The 21,935-nt window shown below is 48.7% G+C and overlaps 1 protein-coding gene and 1 long non-coding RNA gene across 2 annotated transcripts in view; one reads left to right on the top strand and one right to left on the bottom strand.

Annotated features, from left to right (window-relative positions):
* The window catches only part of LOC138303875 (uncharacterized), a 140,255-nt gene that overhangs the window by 103,597 nt on the left and 14,723 nt on the right, over positions 1-21,935 (top strand). The gene's annotated exons all lie outside the window — the stretch shown is intronic.
* The window catches only part of XKR7 (XK related 7), a 90,422-nt gene continuing 78,159 nt past the window's right edge, over positions 9,673-21,935 (bottom strand). The window contains exon 3 of the mRNA XM_069243376.1: positions 9,673-19,066. Within this exon, the coding sequence (XP_069099477.1) occupies positions 18,108-19,066 (959 nt within the window). The 3' untranslated portion in view covers positions 9,673-18,107. The remainder of the gene's footprint in view (positions 19,067-21,935) is intronic.

The raw sequence follows: 21,935 nt of genomic DNA, 5'->3' as shown, positions 1-21,935 counted from the left end.
GGGCCCCCAGTCCACCTGCACTTGTCGGTCTGCAAATGGTTGACAGTGCCGTACGTCTGCGACCGTCATCCCACACCAGTTCCCTAAGCAACGTGTTCAATTCGCGGAACCACGACGGGGGATCCATAACGGTAAAAGTAATAAAAAGTAATAAAGTAATAGAGGAGGCGGGGAAGCATAATCATTTTTGACAGCGCGATTCTGGCCATTATTGTTAGCTTCAACGACCGCCAAAAGCCCACCGAGGATCGCAAGGAGCGGAGCGTCCTACCCAGGTTACCATCTCTGAGGTCGCCCAGCTCGTGGTATATCTGAATTCCCAAGTATTTAAAAGTCCGAGGGGCCCAATTCACATCTAACAGGCATGTTTCAGGGCGTGTACAGCCTGGGAGCATGGGGAATACAAACGTTTTGCCTCGGTTAAGGCGAAGCCCCGACAGACCCCCGAAAACCTCCAGGATCCCCAGAGCCCATGGGAGACCACTGATTCCATCTCTCAGGTAGACAAGTATATCGTCAGCATATAGGGAGATAATATGTTCAGTTGGACCCCACTTAATTCCTTTGCCCACTCCCTCTTGTCGTAGCTGGGCCGCCAGAGGTTCAATTGCCAAGGCAAACAGCAGCGGGGACAAGGGGCACCCCTGTCTTGTTCCCCGGTACACTGGGTATATGCTGGATATCGTTCTGCCCGTCTTCACCCATGCCAGTGGAGATGAATACAGTAGATACACCCTTTTCACCCAGTCTTCCCCCAGTCCCATTTTTAACATCACGGCCCTGAGGTAGTCCTACCTAATCGAGTCAAAGGCCTTCTCGAAATCTACAGCGAGCAAAACCCCACCAGGGGGCTTCTCCCCTTCTGACATATGTAAGATAGTAAAAAGTTGCCTTAAGTTCAACGACGTGCTACGGCCAGGGACAAAACCATTCTGGTCTGCGAGCACGAGTGTGGTCATGAGGGGGAGCAATCTGCCAGCCAAGACCTTGCTAAGGATCTTAAAGTCGCTGTTCAGCATTGATAAGGGACGGAATTCAGTCACTAGTGCCGCACCGCTCTTTGTCTTGGGGAGCGGCACCACCAAGGCCTCACGGAGCGTGCACGGCAGCTGCCCCTGTTGGAGAGCCTCCGCGTACATTTGCGCTAGCTGGGGAGTCAGTAGTGTCTTGTATTTTTTATAAAAGTCCATTGGCAGGCCATCCGTGCCAGGAGTCTTCCCCGGAGCCAATTGCGTTATGGCCTTCTTTATCTCTTCCATTGTCACCGGTCCCCCCAGGCTGTCCCAGTCTTCCGGGCTCAATCCTGGGAGTGGGATTTGCTGCAGGAGATCCTCAAAGGCCTCCGCCCCTAAGTCGCTTGGTTTCCTATACAAGTGCATATAGTACTCCTTAAATGCATCATTAATTAGGCCTGGGCTGTGTCTACGAAGTCCCTCTTTATCCTGTACACTCGTAATGGGCTCTCCACCCCCATTTGGTCGTACCAGCCATGCCAGAAGCCTCCCTGATCTGCCTTCCTCTGATTGTAGCGATGCCAAATATTTTTGCATACTATGGCATCTAAGCTGTTCCTCAATCCGGGAATGCTCTCTACTGGCTCGGTTATATTCTTCATTTTCCCGAGTCTCAGGGCCCTGTCTCAGCTCCCCTGCATGCATTTCCCTCTCCAAAGAAGCCAGTTCCCTTTCAAGTGTGCGCTTCATTCCCACTGACTGCCCAAGGCAGAATCACCTCGTCACCACCTTAAGTGTCTCCCATTCTGTAGCCCTGGATGGGGTGGATCCGCTATTGATCTTAATATGTTCTACCAGGTGGGTCCGCAGGGTGTCTCTATATGCCTGATCTTCCAGCGCAGCGGGGATCAGACTCCATGATGGTATGGGGGTTCTATTTTCCGCAATCCTTAGTGTCAGCAGCAAGGGGTTATGATCCGACAGTATGCGGCCGAGATACTCGGAATGAATCATGTTACGCGCAAGACCCGCCGTGCATGTCACCCTATCTATTCTAGTGTGTAGTCGGTGTAGTCCCGAATAATATGAGTAGTCTCTGTCCGTTGGGTGCTGCTCCCCCCAGACATCCACCAACCCCCAGGTGCACAGCCATTCACTTAGCTTTTTGGCTATTCTAGTTGATGCGGCACCCTGCAGCGGCGGTGTTGTTCTGTCCATGTCTATGTCTAGTATTGCATTGAAGTCCCCCCCTATTAGTAATTCCCCTGTGCATTGGCGGGTAAGCTGGCTCAACAATCTAGTCAGAAAGGGGATCTGGTCCTGATTAGGGGCATAAATGCAGCTTATAGTAATTGGGGTGCCGTGCAGTTTCCCTTCCAATATCACATATCTACCTTCCCGGTCTATATTGGAGGAGTCTATCGCCAGGGGAACCCCGGCCCTAACCCATATCATTACGCCTCTTGCATATGCTTAGTATTCTGTGGCAAACACTTGACCCCTCCACCTTCGTCTTAACTTTTCCACCTCCCCAGCTGTCAAGTGTGTCTCCTGGAGCATTGCCACTTGTATCCCTCTTCTCTTCAAGTACGAGAGAATTCTATGTCGTTTAGCCGGCGTACCCATCCCCCTAACATTCCACGTTAAGAAATTGTAGTCCGCCATTTTAGTGTAATAGCCTGGCGAGGGCGCCCCTGGTTCCCACAGGCCCCCGACTTATCCCTTCTTGTGTTCTGATTCGTGTTGTAGCCAAGTATCGCCAACCATTTTGCCACATTAACTTGTAACTGTAAATGTAAATGTAAACCCCAACTCCCCCTCCCCAGGGCGCCTACCAACCTGCGGGCAGCCCAGACAACTATGCAACAGTGCAACTTGTTCAAACATATCACTACAGTTCTCGCCAGCTTAAGTAGACAGGCGAGGTTTTGGGTTGGGGGGTGGCCAGCTCCGGAGAGGCCTCTTGTTCAGGCGTAGCGCCGTGTCTCCGGGCCCCCCTGCGCCGGAGTTATCCTAGTTCGTCAGCAGTCTGTGGCGTCACCCTGGGGGCACATGTCGAACCGCTCGTTTCTCCAGCCGAGGACACCATCGTGTCATCCGACTCGTCCCCTGAACCCTCCGGGGGAGTTGCACCTCCACTCACTCGGGCCGCCGCCTCCAGAGCCGCCCTTTTGCCTCTTTCTTTCTGTGTCTGCGTTGGTACCAGCCGCGGACGACCCCCGGGCCCCGCGCCCCCCGGGACCGGTGGGTCCTACTCCCCATCGTTCCCGGGTCCGCAGGCCGGCCCCCCCCGAAGTCCATTTTTCTCAAGCCAGTCCCACGCTTCCTCCGGGGACTGTAGGAAGGTGGTCTTCTCCTCCAGTATCACTCTCAGTCTGGCTGGATAGAGCAAGGAGTATTGTATCCCTTCTTCTCTTAGTGCCCGCTTGACTGCCAGGAATGAGGCCCGTTTGTTCTGGACTTCCAGTGTGTAGTCCGGAAATAGTGTCACCTCTCCGTTTGCTATTTTAAACGGGCCCAGCTCTCTGGCCTTCTGTATAAGAGTGTCTCTGTCTCTGTAGTGCAGTAACTTGGCGATCACTACACGAGGTGGTCTACCAGGGGCAAGAGGCCTCGACGGCATCTGGTGCGCACGTTCCAGCGTGTAGAAGGGGGACAGGCATCCAGGTGCCACCGCTGTACTGAACCATTTCTCCAGGAACTCCACCATGTTGGTTCCCTCAGCCCCTTCGGGGAGGCCTACCACTTGCACGTTGTTCCTCCTGTTTCTCCCTTCCGCGTCTTCAGCTCTTTGTTCAAGCCGTGCCATTCTGGAGGCAAGGGAGGTCACCTCGGCCACTAGATCCTTCTGTTTCGGCCCGATATCTGCCAACGTGGATTCTGTTTCTTTAACTCTGTCCGCCAGCTTGTGATGGTCTGCTCTGAGTAGACCTACCTCAACCGCTACTTGGTTAATGTTGCGTTGTAGTGTTGTTTTTGTGTCCTCTATCGCCCCTAATATTTTGTCCAGGGTTTCCTGTACATTGAACTGGGGATGGCCCTGTGCCTCCATTTTTTTTTGCTCCGCCAGCGTCGTAATGTCCGTGATTCTGCGCTTTTGTCGGGCCTTGGGGGACATCTATTGGGAGGGGCGGGGGGGCTCACACCCCATGGGCGCTAGTCCGAGTCACGTCGCCGGCTCCTGTCTTCTACTGCTCTTGGCCACAGGTCCAGCCACAACTCCAGACGGGCGCAGGGCAGCCCCTCAAGGGACGCGCCAGTTATCTACGATTTGCAGCTACTGAGTCAAGGAGATCTGTGCTGGTATCCCGGGGGCAGCCGCTACTTCCTTACTACCCTGATCCTTCCAGTAGTAACTCTGCGCATTTGCACCTCAGGGTACAGCCCCGCCCGCTCCGCCGCTGCGTCTCGGCGTTCCCAGGGCGTTCGCCACAGGCTGGTAGTTCGCCGTGGGCCCGGGTCTGTCACGCGCCCACGTCAGATCGCACCCACCTCCTCTGGGTACTCACTGTGGTGTTAGTGGTCCTTTGGGGCCCAGCCCAGGTCCTCCAGGTTCTCGTTCCGTCTGGTTACAGGATCCACTGGTACATGGGGCCATCAGCAGGTCGCAGCGCTCCCGGTCAGGCTCCCAGCCTGGCCCGACTCGCTGGCTGGGTCCAACTTGTTGCTGGTTTCGGGCACACAGGTCAGGCCCCACCTTTTTCCATTCAATGTGGGGGCGAGCTTGGTTTATTCTTGTAGATTCCTCCACCCTATAAGCTTGCTGACTGCTCTCAGCAGGGTCCCAATCGGATCCTCTTCTATCGGCGTGAGCACTATCCAGGGCCGCATCCTGCTCCGAGAGGGCTGTCCGCCCCCCCCCTCTCTTGCACTGTTTCTCCCGGGGTCTTCCGCCGCCCCCCAGGCCCCCTCACCTCCACGGGGTCCGGGGGCGGGACCACGCAACTTGCCAACACTCGCGGGAGCTAATCCCGGCTGCCGTCCGCAGCGCCGCCGGGCGCAGGCCTCTCGCGGCCCGCCGGGCTCCCCCGCTCCTCGAGGGCCAGGCGCGGTCCAAGTCCCTTCTTTGTTTGTTTGTTTGGGCACCTCCTGGTGCGCCGTCTCTTCTGTGGTCTTCTGCCCCCCCCCCAGGCCCCCCTCACCTCCTCGGGCCCAGGAGCGGGACCGCGCAGCCCGCCAACACCCTCAGTAACTTGTCCCGGCAGCCGTCCGCAGCTCTGTGGGGCGCAGGCCTCCCGCGGCCCGCCGGGCCCCCCGCTCCTCAGAGGGCCGGGCGCGGCCCAACTCTCGTCTGCAAGTGTCGGATGGACACCTCCCAGTGCACCGTTTCTTCCGGGGTCTTCCGGCCCCCCCTAGGCCCCCTCACCTCCGTGGGACCCAGGAGCAGGACCGCATAATTCGCCGACTCCCGCGGGAACCGGTCCCGGCTGCCGGCCGCAGCGCCATGGGGAACAGGCCCACCGGTCTCCCCCGATCCTCGGGAAGCCGGGTGCGGCCCAGCGACTCCCTTCAATTTTTCCGACGGACACCTCCAGGTGTCCGCGTCTCTGACCTAGTGAGAGCCACTCAGGGCCTCACTATGGTTTCCGGCCGCCTCCTCGCACTCGGGGTCGGCCCGCCGCCTCACACAAGGCCCCGGCCCCTGGCCCCGGGGCAGGTCGCGAGTCTCTCCCTCGGCTGGCTGTCAGGTCCGAGTGTCCCGCGATCCCGGCTCGGCCGCCCCCAGGGGTAGTCCCCGTTCACCTACTCACTCCCGGGTTCCGGGTTGCCCGGAGATGGCACGTCTTTATTGCTAATTTATGTCGGCCCCTCCGGAGCGAGGGGATTAAGCGTGCGCCGTCTCCGGACCGCTGGCCACGCCCCCGCCCATTACAGAAGGTTCTCAACAATCACATGGGGTCAGTGTTTTTAAAGCTGGCAACATTTTGATCCCTATAGGAAGGACAGGATCAGCACCTTACTGATGATGATCTCACCATTCCTATTGGGATCTAAAAGATTGAAAATCTTTTGGAGGGAATCAAGATGTATATTCTGCACTGCCCATAAATCCTGGACTATCTTCTTGCTAAAAAGTCAGGGGGAAGCCAAGTTCAGCTTTTGTTAGCTCGTCTTTAAGATTTTTTCTTTGACAGATTGTTTTGTCAGACTTACCTGTCATAAGATGGGTCGTCCAGAAACTGATGAAGTTGAGTGTGTAACTGGTCCAAATGACATTATGAGTAACAGTAGGAATACAATTATGCTGAAAAAGTAGAAAGAGGGGTCATCTCCGGATAAAATGTTGAGACAAGTTAAATGACTTATCACCAAATATTGACCTTGAGATATGATGTAATGTAAACCCTGAAGCGCATAGGGGAGGGGGGGCAGTTTAGCCTAAGGTCTATGCATTTTTGTGAGTTATGGGAGTTAAGAGTCTCACTGTAGCTCATTTTAGCGTTCAGGCCAACATAATGGTTGAAAGGCTTGAGAGACTGTTCACAGAAAGTAGCTATTGAGCACTGAGGGGCAAAGGGTTTGCTGTGTATGGATTATTAAGGAGAGATGTGTGTGCAACACTCAGTAAGTAGAGTCTTAATTGTAGGTTGGACTTTGAGGTCCCTCCCGTTTTTTTGGTCTCCAATAATGCCAGTGTGTTGGGTAACCATCAGGTTGGGGGGTGTACTTTTGACATTTTGTAAGAGTGGATGGGAGTGAAAGTTAAAGTGCAGGAGGCCTTGAGTAGTCAAATTACATGACTGAAGGTAGGAAGTGTTCTGAAGGTTGCATGGAAGGAATCATGGAAAAACATACCCTCAATGATAAGAAAACTAGAGACCCGTCTTCCTTTTTGTATGGCCGCAAAAGCATGGCTCTTCCAGTCTTCAGTTCCTAAGTGATAAAAAGTTACATCAAAGCACAATCTCTCAAACATGAGCAGGCATTCAAGCAGTGCCACATTTGCTGCAACGTGACCAGACAACCGGTCAGGTCTTCATGCACCTCACCCAACTTATCCCACAAAGGTCAACCGCACCAAGTAATCAAACATGCAGGTCTGCCAACAATCGCTTCGGACAATTAGAGTCCCACACTGGAATACCAGTGGCAGTTCCACATTACATGAAGTGTAATTCATCTCTCACATACCCGTTAAACAACAGCGTGCATGCCAGCAGCGCCACCTTTGCCACAACATAACTGAACCGTCGGTCAGGACCTCGTGCACAGCAACCACACACTTCTGCAACCACACATGCAGGTGTGTGGTCCTATTACAACCACACACTGCAGTAGCTCTGGAAAGTTAGATGGCGACAATGCCACATTTGTACCAATTGCACATTATGCAAGCGCCAAATAGCGTGACATAATGTAACGTTACATAACATAGCACAGCATAACATACCTCAAGTGACTTGTCTAAAAAGGCTATTCCTGCTTCCAAATATGTGCCCGACTATGTAATATATTAAATCATTTTGTCAATTTTGTTTTACAAAGTAACCTGTTGTAATGAATGAGGACCATATTTAGAGTAGGGGTGAAAGCAGGATATCACCAAAAAGTGGCAGATGTCCCATCCGTGGTATTAAGAAAGTATTGATGTCAGTAGCATTCTGTATACAGCTGATGGGATAACAAGTACTTTTTGATGGATGTCCCACTCCACAAAACTCTAAAGGAGGCCCTAGGCTGTTCTAAATTTGTTGGGTTTTCACTTTTGGTTGTTTTGTTCATTGCCATTTTACTTTCAAATCTGTCTCCATCAGTTGAGTTCTGTTCCTGGTTTTAAAGTGGAAAATGTATTCTCTCTGTACTAATAAGGTTTCAAATTGTTTTCTATTGAAAAGTCTGGTGCCGCTTGCAGCACTGACATCCCAACCACAACCTACAATCCCAATAACACAACCATCCCATTAGATCCCCTCCTCTGGAATAATAGAAGCTGTAAAAAACATAGCATAGGACCTGCAGAGTAAATAAATACCAGCAAACCATGAGTATATTTTGTGCACCTATCTCTTCCCTCCTCCTCCCATCACACTACGATGCGCTGCACACCAAGACAACAGCACTTCTCCGATCACTCACACACAGCATCAGACGTCTTCACACACAGGACAACTGCAAATACCCCACTCTATCAGGCATGCACTCCCCATGGTACAGGATGATACCCGTCTGAAAATACACTTTGGCACCCCACAACAGGGTACAAAGCACTATATAAATCCTACAGTTCAATACAATTTCCAAGCAGTCAGTAGGTGAAGTGTGTTTGAAGGAGCTGCCTGCTCTGCGTGTGGGCTCTACTACCTGATAATAAACTAGTGTCTTTTACTTCACGACTTATGCATGCCCAACAGTGCTTCACATAGTTAAGCAGAAGTGGGTTATACTTCTGAATATCAACACCAACAACATTGTGGTACAAGAAAATCGAGAATAGACTATCATGGGACAAAATATCAAAAGGTAGGTGCAGGGCCAGCTTAGGGCAGTGCGAGCGGTGCAGCCGCACCGGGTGCTGACCTGAATTAGGGGGCGCTGACCTTAGGGAGGGGCGCTGTCTTTAGCAATAACTTAGAAACTTGCGATTTAAAAGCACCTGCAGAAAAGTTCCTTTTGCATCCATTCTTCAGGAAGCAAGATATCAAGATACCTCTTGTGAATAATGTTCCTGCTAGGGTGAGAGATGGGAGTTTTGACTAGTGGCAGTTTTGACCCACCATAAAGTAACGCAGAGGGTTAATATGCCTGCTGCAAAGACCAGAGCTATATTGTATGTCGATAGCTGGGTGGATTAGCAAAGCCAGCCTTTACACTTGCTTCAAAACAAATGAAAGCATGTTTAAGGGGGGCTTTGGAGAGATGAGGGGCACACGTGCCGGGTGGTAGTGAGGGAATCCGAGGAGGTGGTCATAGGTGGGGGGGGGGCGCCAAAAAAGTCTGTCTCACAGGGCGCCACCAGCACTAAAGACAACCATGGGTAGGTGCATATAGGGAAGTATAGATTTATTATTTCTAACTCCACATCTATATACCTTGAAGATATATGTACTGCTGTACATTGTTTTGAATTCTGGAGAAGCGTGCTACTCACCGAAAAACATCTTGACACCTCATCAGGGGTAGTAAGTGCTATGTAAATGCAAACCCTTCCCTCTTCTATACCCCCACTATACTTTTTTCAAGTCAACTAAAAGACTTGCATGTCCACCGCTCAAATTAATCTCACATTTCCCTATACTAACGTGTAGGGGACCACTAATCCTTCTTGGGGTCCGGAATGTGTCATGCTACTCGCCGAAAAGCGATTTGACGCCTCGTCAGTGGTAGTAAGTTCTGTATAAATACAATTACAATGTATGGGACGATAGGTATAGAAAATCTAGACTTTGTTACCTGTCGACATTTTCAATATCCTGCCCTATCGACCTGTGGTTTGGATATTTAGAGGCGCCTGCAGAAGTGCATTTCAGTGTGACGTCATACCAGAGCCCCGGCTTGGACACAGCAGGCAACTCGATTAACAGCTCACGTGCAGGTACAAGCTCGTTGTAATATCTCGAGCGCTCTTCATTCCGGGGGTGGCAGCAGGTTCTCTCAAAATGGCGGAACAGCAGTTGTGTGGGATTTTGGGTGGGCGATGAAAGAAAAAATGCCGCGAGGAGGCAGACGAGAAAAGCACGGCCTGACAGATAAACACACTGGAAGCAGCCCGCAGCCAGGCTCTACTGAAATGAATTTTAATATTTTCATGTAGCAGCAAAATTAAAAATATACAAAAAGTTTGTGGTATACAAAAAAATGTATTTTACAGAATGCCACCGGCTTGTCCTCCCCGATGCAGCCCTTTCTCTTGGATCAGCTCAGTTCATAAGAGACATCCCCGGAATCTGGCTCCAGCGGCAACGGACACAAAGGATGGCGCTGTGAACAGAAACAGAGACGGGAGGCCCAGAAAGATGAGACAGAGAGTGGTAGGTGATGTTCTAAGAGACAGCCAGAAACACTGGAAGCTGTGCGGGAAGAGACCCTCGCCAGGGAGTAAGCTAGAAATCGACTGAGGAAGAAGAGAGAGGGGCCATCTGCAAAGGCATAGAGAGAGGGAGACAGTAGGCCTGGGAAGTAGAGACAGTCAGCAGGATGGGAGAAAATGGCCCTCGAGAACATGGGCTCCCAACACAGGTCCGGGATGGCCAGAGCCATGCCACGTGTTCACGCCCTCTTTATGAGGTCAGTGTGTTTCCTTACTCGATCACAAACAGGGTTCCAGCCGGTGCTTTAAATGGGCAGGTACTGTCCGGTACTGAGCGCCTGCACTGCTTTAAACTGGAAGGGATAGTACCTGCACTTCTCAGCACTGCTGCAATACATTTAATGGGCGAGTACCTGCACTTCTCAGCAGCAAACAGGCACTCCCGCTTGTGGGTACCTGCACTCCCAGGTTTCCATTTAAAGCACTGATTCCAGCCAGATCGGAAGGAGATACATCAAACTGGCCTTGGACCCCACTCACTTCTCCCTGACCCCCAACCCCTCACACACTGAGGACCTGCCGTAGTCAGCGAAGGAATGAAAGCAGGTAGAGGAGAAGAAATAGTCACGGAGATGAGGTCGTAAGGGAGGGAAGCATTCAGGTCAGGGTACGAGACAGGGAAGTGACCAAGTCACTCACGGGTGATCAGCAGTCGGGACAGGCAGTCAGGTGATAGTCAGTGAAGTGAGGCAGTCAGACACACGACTGAAAAAGCTGTCAGAGAAAGAGACAGCAAAGCCAATGACGTAAGAAAGCACATCTGCCAGGGAAGGAATAAAGAATGATGGGGAGGAGGTGAAGAAAAGAGACATAAGACTGACGAATCAGTTACAGCAGAGAAAGACAGTCACTAGCGAAGTGAATGAGACAGACAAATGTATCAGAAAAGGGAGAGAGACAGTAGGTGGAGTGAGGCAGCCGGGCAAGGGACTGATGCAGTCAGAGATGAGAGAAAAGCACCTAGAAGAGTAAAAGAAACAGAATGCCACAGAAATTCAACAGGCAGGAAAGAACGTGTCGACGTCCGGAAGTAATTAAGCTTATTGACATTGGTAGATGGAAACTGAGCTGGTCATCCCCACTTAGTAAACCAGTGAGGCAGTCAACAGCAAAATGAACGTTCAGTTTAATTTTCAAATCCCGCCACTCTGAGATTACACCCCGGTGCATAGAGAGGACCCACATATTAATGCCACACATTTGCCACCATCTTTGGGGCTGATCAACTCTTAGGCTGGCGCGGGACTCTATACTGGTGACACCACCCATGTGGTAATAGCACTATAAATAAATAAACATAATCTATAAATTTAATATACCCTCCCAAGAGAGGCACAATCACTCCCCCACCCAGAACAGGTATGTGCCACAAGGCTCCGGTTCCTACAGAGACTAACAAAAAGGGGGGAGACATTCTGTCCGCGCCCCCACCTTTCATTTTGCACCTCTTAATGTGTAGATTTAACTTTTTCCATGTCAAACCTCCCATCAGTGAAGAGCACTGTGCTTTTCACAGCTGGCATATGGTACCTTTCAGAAGTGACACTATTTGCTTTCTTCTTAGCAGCGCTGTCCCAGCAGTGACTACTTCCTTTCTGATGCACATCTACCCAGTCTCTTCTCAATGTTATATTCCTACCATAACATCTCGCAGAAGCCTGCAGCCACACGTCATGAACAACAGTACCCAATCTCTTCTGGCTGCAGTGATGCCTTACATCCTTCTGGTTTCTTCTCATCAGTAAAGGTAGTTCATACAATCTCATCAGTACCATCTGCTCTTGTTGGCAATGTTGCTCTGGCCTCCACATTCAGGAGTGTCTACACCCAATCTACCTCTTTGTTGTGGTCTGCTCCTCTTTAGTCTCAGCAGTGCCTTTACATAGTCGGTTCACAGCAGTGATTTTTTGCACTACTATCTCAGCAATGTCCCAGCCAATCTGTCCCGAGCAACACTTCAATATAATCTTAGCAGCACCTCCAATCACCCTATTTTCAGCAGTGTTGCCTCCCTTCATTCTTTTGTCAGCAGGCCTGGGCTTCCCTAACATCTCAGCAGTGCCTCCAGTTATTTTGATTTCAGCATTACCATCACCCACTTTATTTTATGCATTTCTCTGGTGTTGTATAACCAAAGTGTTCACTCTACACTCAATCGATTCAGTGGTGTCCCATTATAATACAACAAGTTTTTGTAAAATGCATTTCCACACCAAGAAGTACCCTACTTCCAATAACAGATATTTGTTGTCAAGCAACTCAAAGGTACACAGGTTACTGACCTGTGAAGACCCACCAGGCATCAAACCCATGAACATAGCATCAAACAGATATCCCTACATACCCTATCTCCATACACCTCCACCCAGTTCGAAAGAAATTAAAGCCAGACGCAGAAACTGTTTTCCTCTTGCGGCACTGACAGTTTCAGAGTATATCAGCTGTTCTCCATTTACTGAAGGCCTGGGACACTAGTGTGTGGTTCCACATCTTGAAATGAAGGGATATCTACAAGAGTTTAGCACCTGATGCCAATATATGGTGGCATCTGAGCACCCCCAGTTTATGGATGTAAAACTAAGGCACAGGAACATTATTTGATTTATCCAATTCCGTTTGAGGAGGCAGAAATCCAAGACTCACACCCAGCTCCTCAATCTTCACTTAGGTTCCAGTCACTCTTAACTCCTCTCATGCCATGAAAAGTTCTGGCAGTTGTAAGGGGGGAACTGTTTGGCCTTGCTAATTCTTTGGGGACACAAGTCGGTCTCAGTGATCCCTTAGAACCAACAGCTAGATTCACTAATGTGACAGAGGCACCGGCTGCCGTTCCTCATCTTTGGATGTACAAATTAAACATGCTAATACCTGAAGTGGTCAGTTGAGCTTTCTGCCTGCCTGAAGGCACCCACTGAGCCTACTGGTGGGAACCACTTGACCTTATAGGATCCCACAAGATACATTCAGCCTTACGCATCCTAGGAGGTTCTAGAGTATCTGATGTCCTTCTGGATGCACTAGTTAACCCACTAGCTCCCTGAAGACACCAGTGGACCTTACTAACTCACTGGATCAACCAGCCGACCTTGCTCACTCCTGAATGGCTGAGTTAACCCCTTGACTGCCCCCTGAATCGCAAGTTAACTTTGCTTATACTGGAAGGTGTTGTCTAAATATCCTGATTCCCTTAAGGTACTGTTTTTCCTTCTAGCTCCTTGTATGCACAGTCTGACCATGTTGACTTCTTGGAGGCTCCAGCTGCCTTTTTTACTAATTGAGGTACTAGTTGACAATGCCTACTCTTTAGAAGTCCATGTTCTTGTAAACTTCCTTGATGCACCAGTCACATTGCTTACCCCACAGAATCACTTCTTTACTTTTATTGACTTCCTAGAGCCAAATCAACCTTGCTGATCCCAGGCAACATAATCCTATGCATTTCTGGAGGCATTTCGTAACCTCATTAACTTCCTGAATACATAGGTGGTCCTTAATAACTCACTGAAACTACTAGATGGCCTTGCTTATTCCCTAGAAGGCACAGGTGATGCTGCTGACTCCTAAAGACACACGTTAACCTTCCTTCCTTTCTTACATAAGGGGCACCCTTTGAACTTGTCGATTTCATGGAGTTAGTGGTTGTTCTTAAACACTCTGTGTATGGCACTGGTTGACTGCAATACCTAACTGGAGACACTGTATTACCACACCAACTTTCTGGAGACTTGGATAACCTTCTGTATTCACTAGAGCCACCCCTTTACTTAGCTGATTCTCTGGAGGCACCGCTTAATTTTGATTGGTCCATGGAAACAGTAGCTGACTATGCTAATGCTTTGGAAGCACCATTTGACTGGTACTACCTCTCCAGATGCAGCAGCTAACCTTGATGACCTTCTAGGGGCATCAGCTGACCACTCGCAGCCTCTGGAGACACCAGTCCACCATCCTCACTCTGAAAAAACACTAGGTCACCTTCTTGCTCTTTGAATGCACCACTTTACCGCTCCCAGAGGCCCAGCTTGACCTTAGTGATTCATTGGATGTACCAACAGACTTCGCTGTCCACCTGAAGGGCACGAGTTGGCACTGCTGATTTCTTACAGGCACTAACTAGTCTTGGGATTTACTGGAGGCACCCATTCATCGTGCTTATTCCGTGGAGCTACTGTTTACTCTTTCAGGTTCTCGTCAGGCACTGACAGCCCAAGCTGGAAGCAATTGTTGACTTGGAAACCACAGCTGACTTGCTTGACTCTTTGCAGGGACTAACTATTATTAGTGATGTCCTTGAGGAGCCAGTCGGTCTTAGAGACACATAGATGTTGCCAGAGACTCTTTGGAGGTGCCACCTATTTTTACAGACAACTTAGAAACACCACACGGTCTCCACCTTGAGATTCTAATCAAAGTAGGGCTGTGTCATGAGGAATAAAGGCTTGAATTGAAAAGAGCTGAACAATACCAGAAAACACACACACCGCTCTCACCTCCAACTGTATATATAAAACAAAATATCTCACTACATGGATGACGCAACTCTAGCACTCCAATCCAATATGAACGACATAAAGCCAGCACTTCATCAAAAACCGGTCCTTTTAAGACTTGGACCAGTCAGTATCCTAATGATGCATGAGGCAGGCCAGCGCTATCACTCACCAACTCGGGAGGCCGATTTGTGTTAGCTGCTTTGACTGGAAATAGCAATACAACACAAGTGTAATTTAGTCTCCATTTAAAAGAAGTGTAGTTTGCAGTATAACTTGGCACCACAAAGGCCTCACATCCTTTTTAATTGAGTAAGCTAATACGGGGCAGACTTCCTTCTTTTCCTAGCTCTAGGCTGGGGCACCAGAAAGTATACAGCCGGACCTCAGTCCTGAGTTAGAAATAGATATTAATGATTGAATCTGTGTCTACCAGTGTTCAGCGATGATATTTCTGATGCACTGGTGTCACTGAGGCTAGGATCTTTCAGTGCCTCATAAGGAGAAATATACCTACATGTGGCCTCCTGGTATTGGCAAAGTTAAATAGTTCTGAATAGGTCTTTCAGCTTTGAATTAGCTTTGGTTATAGTCATAGCCTTTTTCTAGAAACAGGTGAAATCCAGCCTTCTGATTAGGCCATATTGGATGGGGAACACCGGTGTGCAAGCCATCACAGTATCATGAAAGAAGTTTCCAAAGTAATATTTGGAAATATTACATGCTCTGGAATCTAAATGCAACACGTACTCTACAACTCCTCTGAGGGAAACCAAGTGAAATGACGGGAACTCAAACCCACACAGCAGGAGACATTCGAGATCCCCTAAATCAGGAATCCGGTGATATCACCAGAGCTCCAACCCCAGCTTTGGGGACATATTCACATAACGTCTTTGGAAATCCAGAGATACCATGGCATCCCCTGCCTCAAATACGACATTCTTGAACATCTAAATAAAACAATTGGTAAAATATTCTCTTTGATAATGGTTTCGGGAAGACCAGCGTTTCTCGTTTGTGAGCTCCAATCATAATTCAGGGTTCAGGCCATGCTTAAGATGATGATTCATTTACATCAAAGAGTTCTAGTGGTGGAGTTATAGAGTCATTGCAGTTAACTTGCATCGTCCAAACAAGGAACAGTAACACTTTCTCCTCTACTCTATATATGGTGATAGAACATATCTTTGCAGCATGGTACCTGGCAAAGTTGAATAGGTCTGAATAGGTTTTTCATTTGTTTCCGGTGTGTCAGCCACCTCTGTCATAGATTTGGTGCCACTGCTGGGCAGCACACATTCCATGCATGCTGAATAACTTAACCACATTCCCTCTTTTTCTTTCTTCGGGGTGCTGTTAGCCCATCTCTCTGTTAAAGGGGCAGTCACCAAAGACAAGGAAGATAAGGCAGCTCTTTGGAAGGATTGAGTCAGTGGCTCGTATTGACCCATTCCGATTCTGTCCTCATTTCCGCATCGTGCTGATACACACAAAAGGATGATTAATCCCCTCAAACGTGGACCCCCTGGTTTAGAAAGCAAAAATAAGCAGCCGACGCTGGTGCGAGAACTGCTCCTAGAACCACACACTGATATGAGTATGGAAGTCTTCTACATCTACATGCTGACAGTATTACTGCATCTGGAGATCCCTTAGAACACCCTACTGGAAGCTGTAGTGTGGCACAGAGACCAGAAATTCCCATCTAGACCGTGTTAGTTATGTTCACTGGCTTAGTTTCTATGTGAGAGTCTGGTATCAATTCTGGTATATGCCCAGACATTTTCAGCATCTTTTAAGTATCAGTTTATTTAGCTGTCTATGGCAGCCCCTCATCATCTCTTCAGGGCTTTTCACCTCAAATCAACAAGAGTAACACTGAGAGAGCTTCCTTGTCTTCCTTTGCGGTTGGAACCCTGTCCTACCCATTTGCATCACTGTAGCTATTTAAGGATGAACCGGCTATCAAGGCAATGAGCATTTGACTGGCTAGGCTATCACCCACTTGTGAGCCGAGGTGCCCTATAACTTAAAAGGAAGTGACAACTATTTGTTGGTGTGTAAAATCCTCATGAGATCAGATTTCTGGTTGTCAGAGAATCAGCATCGCTGTCCTACCTACTTGGTGAAAGACTTAACTGCTTGGTGTTATGGTCCAACCTTTCTCCTGCAAACCCAGGGTACAGGGCACAATTAATTGCCCTTTGTCAATTTAACATAGATTGTCCGTCTATCTGAATCATAAGGGCAATGATGAACTGGACAGATAAATATTTTTGCATTACCACAAAGTAGTGTCTTTGCTCAAAAAGAATGTGCTTTTCCCTTTGGCTTTCCAAGCCCATCTACAGTGTTCATGGAGAAGATGTCAAGATGGACTAGAGTGGTAGAGTTCCAGAATAGGTTTGGCGTCTTTGCTGACCGCTCTGGCACTTTAATCAGTGTTGCATCCCCCTGCTCACTGCGATTGGCACCGCTCTGACCTAGCAATGCAAGTAAGATAGCTGTCCTCAGGAGGGTAGCATGACAACACATTATGACAAAGGCAAAGAGTTACATTCCATCCTTGACAGGTCTGGCATACTGCATGTTGAGGGTGGAAGTTCTGCATGGTAAAGCTGGGAGTATACCCATTCCTTTTTGGGGAGACAGAGATCATCACATCTCTGACAGTGAGGATTATAGCTTTCACTTGAGAGGCAGAAAGCGGTAACCTTGAAGGTGGAGACTGAGTGGTGCTTCTTTAATGCAGAGGCTAAGAGTGCTTCCTTTTTCTGATGGAAACTAAACAGCGCCTTTTCTGGCTCAGTTTAAGATTCATACCTCTTTCTGGACACTGGGAAGGTCAAAGGTACCTCAGCCATATGGGGACGGTTGTCAAGGTATATCTACATCATTGATGACAGAAGTAGCACCATTACACTGGATAGATTACCTGTTCAGGGCGAAGTCCAGAATCCCAGTACTATGGACCTAATGCCGCTCTGGGCGGATGCTGGAATAGCACCATAGTGTGTTGGCAGATTATTCTTTCTGCAGCCTGTGATTCCTGGGCCAGGCATTTATGCAACCTCACTTGCATATCTTAAGAATACATCATCATGCCCTTGTGGATAGAACCAATAATCACTAGCCTCGCCTACCTCGGTGCTGTATGTTGTGCCAGCTCTGCTTATGCTTACCACTTTCCACACAAGCTGAATTCTATTGATATTGATGTAGAAGAGATCTATGTTCTCCTTCTGGGCCCTGTTGACACGGAGTTGGCTCAAAGCATAAAAGCCTACAATGCAAGCCCTTTGAATGAACACACCATGAGTGACATAGGCTCTCCAGTTCTTCTTTCTTTCTCCAGTTAACTTATTTGCACCTAAATTCAGAACCCTTCACATATCTCCTCACCTACATCCCCATTTTCCCTGGTTCATTTATCACAAACAAAAGACAAAACGAGGTGAAATGCAAAGGAGATAATGTGACAGCCCCTCTGAGCAAGGGTGCAGTGGCTAAGAGGAGGTTGCACCACAACCCTGGCAAGTAATGACCACCTGACCTTGGGCAAGCAGTCATGAGTAGTGTCCCCTCAGGCTTCTCTGAAGCAGACAATGGTGTCAGCAATAGCACTGTTGTGGCCTACACCGTGGTCTCGTACTCCATCACCTCCTGAGCATCACCCACACTGCGGTATTGCAGACGTGGCGTGGCTGGAGAGGAGTATTCCAGTGCTAAAATGGTTTTACGGAGGCGTCGGTCTATAAAATGTGCGTCCCATGCAGGGTACTTCTTCCGTGGCAAGTCTATCCGGATGACAGGCCCTTCTGTCCGTAGGGTGCGGGCCACAGGTGTAGGTGGGAGGCTAGGCCGCACTTGGAAAACAGGTATGCAGCTGTCCCTGTCTCCTGCAATGCCTTCCCTCTCAGCGCCTGTAGTCCGAGGCAGAGACCTTGGTGGGCTAGTAACCACCTCCCCAGGAGTCCCTGGACAGACCTCTTGCACCTCTTGGAAGACTGAGCCTTGAGTCTGGCTTCCAAACATAGGCCCATTGGGGTGCAGTAGGCAGTAGTAAATGCACATGAAGAAGACTCCCAGGGCAAAGCTGCAGGTCACTACACAGACTATAAGCAGTGCACTGTAGTCTGAGATACTGTTGCGGTGAATCTCACGGTATTGGAACCAGAGTAGGGTGAGTGCCGCATTCTCCGAAAGCACAATGAGGTAATAGGTGGTCATGCGGCAGCGGGTCGGACCCTCCTTGACGTTGAACCAGCAGAAAATGTAAATGATGCCAACCACCATGTTATAGATGATCTCCTCCCACTTAGACATGCAGAAGTCTGTCTCATCACGGATGATCCAGAAGGTCATGAAGAACCAGTGGGCAACGATGAAGATGCCAAAATAGAGCTGAAACACAGAGGCGAAGAGAGAGAAGGCGATGGCACGTGCAGCGATGGTGAAGAGGTGCCAGAGAATCTGCACCAGCACGCCGGTGTAGGACATGGGCATTTTGTCATCTCGTGAGTCGCGGAGCACTTTCTGGTAGGAGCCAATCATCCACGCCAGCGAGACCAGGGAGGCCGAGGCTGACAGACCTGCATTGGGAGAAAATGTAACAAAGATTCATCTGAGTTTCACAAGGACAGAGCAGAATGGGTATTGTAAGGTAAGACTGAAAATAATGTAGCATAAAAAAACACATAGAGCAAGCTTCTAGCAAGATTAGCACTCTAATAAAGACTGTCACACAAAAGAATCAACTCTCATTTTAGAATTTTTGACTTTGTCCCATGAGGTCCATATAAACACCAAATAAGGATAATGGAAGCACATGAAAAGGAGGAGAATATGACAAGGGGCTATTAAAAATAAGGAAAAGATAAGAGGTGAAAACAGAAGGGGAAAGTGTGTAGAACAAGTGGTACATAGGACTTGCAGGCCTCTGAAGAGAATGGAACAATGGTGAGAGGATGTGGCACAGATGTAGATAGTAGGGGTCAGAGAAAAAATGGGACTGAGGTAGGTAAACATAATTATAGATGCACTGCCTATGTGTGGGAGATAAGAAAAATGGGAAGTTGAGTGATGGTAATGGAAGGACCTGCAGTAGCAGGAATTAAGAAAGAAAAGGAAAATAGAAAAGTGCAAAGAAAGAAGGAGGAAGTGAAAGAAGGAATAAAGAATGAAGACACAGGGAAGTGAAAGTTTATAAGGGTAAGTAAAAAGAATGCATAAAAGGAGAAAGAAACAGGGACCATATTTAATAATTTATTAAGGTAAAACACAAGTATTGGCTAAGTCATAGGTTCCCCCCTTTTGGCCTATTGGCTTTGCCAATGCATTTTGCTGATGCTTTGTAACGTTGTCAAAAAAGGAAGACACAAACGCACCCAATGACGATGCTGATGACTGCGTTATTCCCAAGGTGTATGCATGCGTAATGGCTTATGGGCACACATGAGGTACCATGCTTGCAGGAACCTAGGGAATTACACAGGCCCCGTTTTTCTTTAATTTATTTACCACGCTAAGATGGCAGAAGCCATCTGGCTTGGTAAATAAGAAAATTGTAGTTGCACAAAAGTGAAAGCACTTTTTGCACTGAAAATGAGATAAGCAGAAGATAGCAGCTAATTGGCCCTTCAAAAAAATATTTAAAAAACAATGTTACAGTTCTGCAGTCCTGGGACCAACGCAGGATTAGGTGGGAGAAATAAGGAGTGGGCTTGGGATGAGGGAGCAATGGCGGTGCACTCAGCTGGTCTGGTGGGAGGCCAAAATAATAATATAAAAAAGGCTAGGAGAGGAGGGGAAAACAAAAGATAGCTTGGGGAAAGGGACAAGGGAGAAACACGGAGTACTCGGATTGGGTGTTGGGGGGAAGCAGAACACAAGATTGCAAGCTAGAAACACGTACACTGTCTTCTTGTGCTGAAAGAAAGAAAAAGTAGTAACCCGAATGAGAACAGGGATGAATAGTACGAGTCATCCAATCAAACGAATGGTAAAGATGTGACAATGATGAAGGCAAGCTATTAACTAAGAAGAAAGCAAACGAGATTTACAGAGAAGCCAAACATGGGCAGGCTCAACTGGTGTGCAGGAGCAATGCCGTTTAAATCTTCCAGATTCAGTCTGGTGCCTGCGAATATTCTAAAGGTAAAAAATCTACAATTAGAAGTCTCCATCAAAACTGACCCTTTTAAGGAGGCCTGGCCACACCTAGTCACTCCTGTGGGCCCGTCTAGGACAGATCTCCATCACTTACCAAAATTCTAGTTCTTTACTCTCTCCACAACAAAGAGCTCCAGTGAGAAGTTAAAAAGCACATCTCACCATATTGGATAGGCATCGAAAAGACCACAAGAGGTGCCTATACATTCAGGGCCCTATTACGAGTTTGGCGGACGGGAATGCCCATCTTCCAAACTCCTGACAGGGTGGCTGGCGCCTAGGCGGAGACGTCTCTGCCGGAGTTATTAAGAGTTTCCTGCAAGGTCGGTGGGCGGAAATCTGAGTTTAGGCCCACTGGCCTAGCGGGAAACAGGCTGAAATGCTGTAGCTTGCAAGTGTGCTCCAGCAGACAGTGAACACTGCAATGGTGCTGGCTGGGGGGCACCAGCACTGCCCATGCCAAGGGCATGGGCACTGCAGGGCCCCCCCTGGGGGCCCCTGCAACCATTGTCTGACAGCCTTTTCATGGGAGTTTTACCACCATGAAACCGCTGGTGGAGAAGGGGTTTATAATTCCCAGGACAGCGCTGCTTGTAGATTAGGACCGCTACCATCCTCCAGACTGCCGGGGTCTGAGATCGTGTGAGATGAGGGTTACCTGGCGGTCCAACCGCCAGGGTTTTAATGTGGCAGTCAGACTGCCACATTGGCGGCTGTCCAGACTGCCAACACAAGTGTGGCGGTCTTGAGACCCTGTGGCTCCCGGCACTGGTTTTTCGTCACCCTTTTCATGGTGGGGTTCCCGCAATGAAAAGGCTGTTGGAAAGTGGGGTTGTAAGCAGCCAGGCAGCCCTGAGTTCAGTGCCGTCATGGCTGATTACAAGCCCGACTGCTGGGACCCCATCAGGATCTATGATCCTGGCGGGGACAGCAGTTTTCAGGTGGGTCCACCCACCAAAGTCGTAATTTGGTGGTCAGACTGCCACAGTGCGGCAGTCCGACCACCAAGGTGAGTTTGGCAGTCCCATGACTGCCACACTCGTAATGAGGCCCAAAGTGGTTTTTCGTTTTAGAAGATGTTTCAATTAGTCTTCAAGCACAGGCAACCTCTATAAGAAAATCAGCCTTCTTTGATACTGTTCTGAAAAAATTATAAGCCTTTTGGTACAAAAGTCCTATATCTCCATAAATAGACAGAACAGTATTCAAGTAAAAATTTATGGGGTCGATAAAATGGGACACATAAGATAATTTATCCTTAAATTTTTGTAGATGTCAACTGTTGAATGG

This window comes from Pleurodeles waltl, chromosome 7 (genome assembly GCF_031143425.1).
Source record: "Pleurodeles waltl isolate 20211129_DDA chromosome 7, aPleWal1.hap1.20221129, whole genome shotgun sequence".
Classification (NCBI taxonomy): domain Eukaryota; kingdom Metazoa; phylum Chordata; class Amphibia; order Caudata; family Salamandridae; genus Pleurodeles; species Pleurodeles waltl.
The sequence above is the reverse complement of the archived record's forward strand: the minus strand, read 5'-3'. Positions and strand labels throughout refer to the sequence as shown.